Source organism: Somniosus microcephalus, chromosome 6 (assembly GCF_052327205.1).
Source record: "Somniosus microcephalus isolate GS21.2 chromosome 6, FLI_Smic_1.0, whole genome shotgun sequence".
Lineage (NCBI taxonomy): Eukaryota > Metazoa > Chordata > Chondrichthyes > Squaliformes > Somniosidae > Somniosus > Somniosus microcephalus.
The window spans coordinates 211,555,985-211,561,458 of NC_140992.1; the positions used below are offsets into that span (position 1 = coordinate 211,555,985).

At 44.2% G+C, this 5,474-nt stretch overlaps 1 protein-coding gene across 1 annotated transcript; it reads left to right on the forward strand.

Annotated features, from left to right (window-relative positions):
- Window positions 1–2,691: 2,691 nt before the first annotated feature.
- LOC147116438 (leukotriene B4 receptor 1) lies at window positions 2,692–4,125 on the forward strand. Its single transcript, XM_085989521.1, has one exon. It carries the CDS (start codon window positions 2,764–2,766, stop codon window positions 3,763–3,765), a length of 1,002 nt encoding a protein of 333 aa, XP_085845647.1. The 5' UTR covers window positions 2,692–2,763; the 3' UTR covers window positions 3,766–4,125.
- Window positions 4,126–5,474: the final 1,349 nt, after the last annotated feature.

The window sequence follows — 5,474 nt, forward strand, 5'->3', positions numbered from 1 at the left end:
ATGCTCAAAGGGACCTGGGTGTCCTTGTACATGAGTCACTGAAAGTGAATGTGCAGGTGCAGCAAGCCATTAGGAAAGCAAATGGTATGCTGGCCTTCATTACAAGAGGATTTGAGTACAGGAGTAAAGAAGTCTTATTCCAATTATAGGGCCTTGGCGTGACCACACCTGGAGTACTGTGTACAATTTTGGTCTCCTTACCTAAGGAAGGATATACTTGCCACAGAGGGAGTGCAACGAAGGTTCATGAGATTGATTCCTGGGATGGCGGGACTGTCATATGAGAAGAGATTGAGTAAACTAGGCCTGTATTCTCTTGAATTCAGAAGAATGAGAGAGGATCTCATTGAAGCATACAAAATTATTACAGGGCTTGATAGGATGGATGCTGGGAGAATGCTTCCATTGGCTGGGGAGTCTAGAACCAGGGGCGACAGCCTCAGGTTAAAGGGTAGGCCATTCTGGACTGAGATCAGAAGAAATTTCTTCACACAGAGGGTGGTGATTCTTTGGAATTCTCTACCCCAGAGGGCTGTGGAGACTCAGTCATTGGTTATATTCAAAACAGAAGTCAATAGATTTCTGACTAGTAAGGGCATCAATGGATATGGCGATAGGGCTGGTGAATGGAGTTGAGGCAGAAGATCAGCCATGATCTCATTGAATGATGGAGCATGCTCGAAGGGCCGAATGGCCTACTCCTGCTCTTATTTCTTATGTTCTTATGTTCTTATCTGAAAGTGTACAAGGCACCCTGCAAGGTCTGGTGGTGACTGTGAAGGAGTACACTAGCTGCAAATATGCCCTCATGCATGACTGCTTAACAGAACTACAGTTCACCATTGAGCGTGTGACAACTCCAGGTAGCTATTAGAAGAGTGAAACACTTGCAATGCCTCCCTCCATCCAATCCCCCAGCATGCTACATTCGGTCTCTCCAGCTGCTCGCCAAATGACAAAACATGTGCCAAAAGATGGACAAGACCAGCTATCTATTTCAACATCAGATGTGGCAGTACCAGTGGCAAGGACATCTTATGACCCAGCACAAAATGGTACAGACTAAGCCACCTCAATACCAAAAGGCTTCTGTGCCACCTAGCAGCCAAGCACCTCACTTACTCTTGCCACTGGAGATGCAATTAGAAGGAGCACAAGATTAGGAAGTGGAACACACAAAACAAACAGGCTCATATTTTCCTCTTCCATGCCCTGGCACAAGAGTTTTGACTGCCAGGAGTTCCCATTACAAATTTGGGCATGGGCGGTCCACAATTTCCCATCCACTAGTTGTAACAGACAGAAAATCATGAGCAGGTTGTGGCCGAATTTCTAATAAGTGTTTAAGTTCAGGCACTGGAGAGGATAATCTGTCCCGTGTTATCGTCAAGGGGCAGCATGGGATAAAAATACAATGGACACCTTAACTGTGCAATAAATTGGGTTTACTTTATTACCACATTGTCCAGACAGTTTCTTTCTGCAGGTGCAGGATAAGGTAGCAGCAAAATACCTTCTTTCAACTTGTATCATGAAATATTGCCACTGAGGTATTATCAATGCAATCCCTAGCATTAATCTGACATTGGGTTGCAAATGACACTGGGCTGTGTAGCTTACAGGGAGGCGCCATGGTACCTCTGAGGTGGGTTAAAGGTTGGTATTGGAACCACTTTACAGATAGAAAGACTTCCATTTATATAGTGCCTTTCATGACCACTGGATGTCCCAAAGTGCTTTACAACCAATTAAGTACTTTTTGAAGCGTATTCACTGTTGTAATGTAGGGAACGTGGCAGCCAATTTGTGCACAGCAAGCTCCCACAAACAGTAATGTGATCATGACCAGATAATCTGTTTTTTTTTAATTTTGTTGATTGAGGGTTAAATATTGACTAGGACACTGAGATAACCCCCCTGCTCTTCTTCAAAATCATGCCATAGGATCCTTTACATCCACCTGAGACGGGGCCTCGGTTTAACATCTCATCCAAAAGACGGCACCTCTGACAGTGCAGCACTCCCTCAGTACTGCACTGGAGTGTCAGCCTAGATTTATGTGGTCAAGTCTCTGGAATGGGACTTAAACCCACAACCTTCTGACTCAGAGACAAAATGCTACCAACTGAACCACAGCTGACACAAGATCTGTTCTGCTTTAAGGATTTTTCTATTCTACTGAAACCTTGGAAATCATTTTCTTACAGTCCTTTTCTGTGATACTGCAAACAATGATTCAGCTCGCTATCCAGTAGCTGAAACATTTCTTCCATGTTCTCATCCAAAAACAAATGAAAAACCTACCTAGAAAAGCTTGTTGCCAGTTACAGCTGCCTTCCCCACATGTGACTTCCCTTTATTGTCTGCTGTGAAGGTTGCAAGTAACACCCTGCAATACTTCCATCCAAAGGTCAAGAAATATTTCAGAGCATCATAATCATTTCATTTGAATGTAGAATACATACTAAATGAAGCACTTCAATGTGTGAGGGTAAATTATTTTGGCATTAAGTCCAATCACGGGAAATGGGGCGTCCCAGAAGGGTGAGATTGTTGGATCTCCAGTTTCCCAATCCCCAGATCCCTGAATTGTCAGAAAGAAAAGAACTTTGTGCGTGGTTAATATTGATATTTTGTAATCGTAGCACATGACACTGAAAGGAGTAACCATATATATTTGCCAACTCGTTTAGTAAGTTTCATTGAGGAACTGATTTCTTACAGAATCCCCTCGTGTTACTAGCTGGGTTGATAACAATAAGGATGGAGCTATCAAACGATACCAATGGAACAGATCACTCAGTCGACATGGTACAAGGTATAGCAGCCAGTTTCATCCTTGGAGTAACGTGCCTTGTTGGAATTCCAGGGAATTCACTCGTCATCTGGGTTATATTGTCTAAGGTGAAACAACGATCGGCCACTGTTGTGCTGATCCTGAACCTGGCAGTTGCCGATTTGGTTGTCCTGATTACGTTGCCTCTGTGGATTTATGCCATCACGAACAGCTGGGTCTTTGGGGAAACTTCGTGCAAAGTCCTGGGCTACCTCATTTATTGCAATTTGTACGGCAGCGTGTTCTTCGTCACGCTGATGAGCATAGACCGCTTCATGGCTGTCATCTATCCATTTGCTTCACAGCGATGGCGGAAGAAAGGCTTTGTTTGCAAAGTGATAGCTATTGTTTGGTCATTGGCTTTTCTCTTCGCCGTTCCTATCATTTTAGTTAAAAATGTGCAAATTATCGATGACCACCCCCAATGTTCAGGTCGTGAATATGATTCCAATGCTCAGCAAATGACATGCCTTGTATTGGAAACCTTGGTTGGATTTGTAATTCCTTTTTCAGTACTCACTATCTGTTATGCTTCTGTTGCAAGAAGGGTGGGTCAAATGACTTTTCAGGGCAAAAACAGGTCTGAAATGCTAATTTTAAGCATTGTAATAGCTTTTGTAATCTGTTGGCTTCCTTATCATGTCATTAACATGGTCGAATTTGCTTCCCTGATGGTGGAGTCAGACTCAGATGCATTGAAGGCTCTAGAACACATTTCTGAGGTTGGATCATACATTACTGGAGCTTTAGCTTTCATCAGCAGCTGCATTAATCCTCTACTTTATGCATTTGCTGCCCGGAATTTGCGGAGTGGTTTTCGGTCTTCAGTAATAGCCAAGGTGTTTGAGCAATTGGCTCAGTCCACGAAAGATGAATATACCACAGAACGGGTTAAAACCACAAAAATGGAAAGTACCGAAGGTCTGTAAGCATTTAATGCATTGTTAATGACGGGTTGTATTCACATCCTGCATGATTATCCACTGCAAAAAATGTATTGTGTATAATATAAATAATGTAGCAGAAATATCTAGATCACTCGCCCTGCAGTATAATAGATGAGAAATAAATGTTACATTATTAATCGTCTATACTGCATTACAAGCATTTGCCTATTGAATTTCTTATTGACAAATTTGTACAAATTGACTACTTTTGTGTGCATCGTGTAATTTAAAATTAACACTTACTCACATGATAAAGATGTTTCATTCCAGCAGTTATTAAAATGTATGCCATTTTCACCATGTCCTGTCTAATGATATTACAGCACTTTCTGCTTCACTTCCCCTTTTTTCCTCTGCTACTTTCTGCCCACTCCTGGCAGCATTGATGGCGTAAAATTCCCTAGGTTCCGGTCACCCTACACAAGTGGCATTTAACATCTGTGAACCGAGACAGAAAAGAGTTAATCCCGTGCTATCAAATTGAAGGTGTGCTCAAAGGAAGCATTGGATCAGAGATAGGGCAAGAATCACAGAAATGGCCATTTAGTGTTAGGAGGGCATTCAGTCTGCGGAGGTGGGGGAGGGGAAAGAAGAAGGGATCATAGCCAAACCAGAACCTGCTCTCACCTGCCACCAATACATTTGCATTCCAGAAGAGGTTGCTACATAGCAAGTAGGAGCATGAACCCTGGCCAGTTTTCTCCTCCCCAACTCAGGGATGCTTAGGTCATTAGCAATGCTGCCCCAGCTGAGATTATGGCCCCGATCATTCTGGACACCCTTGTTGGCGAGTGCTGAAGGGTGCCTCCAGCCCCATCTAGGCACCTGAAGCGCATCTTCAACATGCCAATGGCTTGCTCGATGACACACTTGATGGTCATGTGGTTCTCATTGTAACGTTTTTGTGCCTTGCCTGTGGGGTTCCTCACAGGCGTCATGAGCCAAGTTTGAAGGGGGTATCACTTGTCTCCTACAAGCCAGCCTTTAATTCTGTTTCTTGGTATGAAGAGGTTTGGAATGTTGGACTGACGCTGTATAAAAGCATCATGACACTCCCAGGGGAATCTGGCGCACACCTGCATGAACCTCTTCTTGTGGTCGCACACCGGCTGTACATTCATAGAATAAAAGCCCTTGCAGTTTATAAAACCTCCTGGTTGTTCTGGTGGTCCTCGGGTCACCACGTATATGCAATTGATGGCACCCTGTACCTGTGGGAAGCCAGCCAGAGACGCAAATCTGACTGCATGCTCATTCTGGCTATTGCCACAGAGGAAGTCAAAATAAGCCAACATACTGGCAAACAACCCACCTGTGACGTGCCTTATACGTGCAGGTTAGGTTGATTGGCCATGATAAAAATTGGCCCTTAGTGTTAGGGGGGATTAAATATGTGGGGTTACGGGGATAGGGCTTGGGTGGGATGGCTGTCGGTGTAGGGACCGGGTGCTAGGGTTTGGATGATCAGCCATGATCTCGAGAAAAAAAAAACTGTGTGGAGTTTGCACATTCTCCCCGTGTTTGCGTGGGTTTCCTCCGGGTGCTCCGGTTTCCTCCCACAGTCCAAAGATGTGCGGGTTAGGTTGATTGGCTATGATAAATTGACCCTTAGTGTTAGGGGGATTAAATACGTGGGGTTACGGGGATAGGGTGGGATATGCGTTGGTGTAGGGGTTACGGGGATCGGGTGG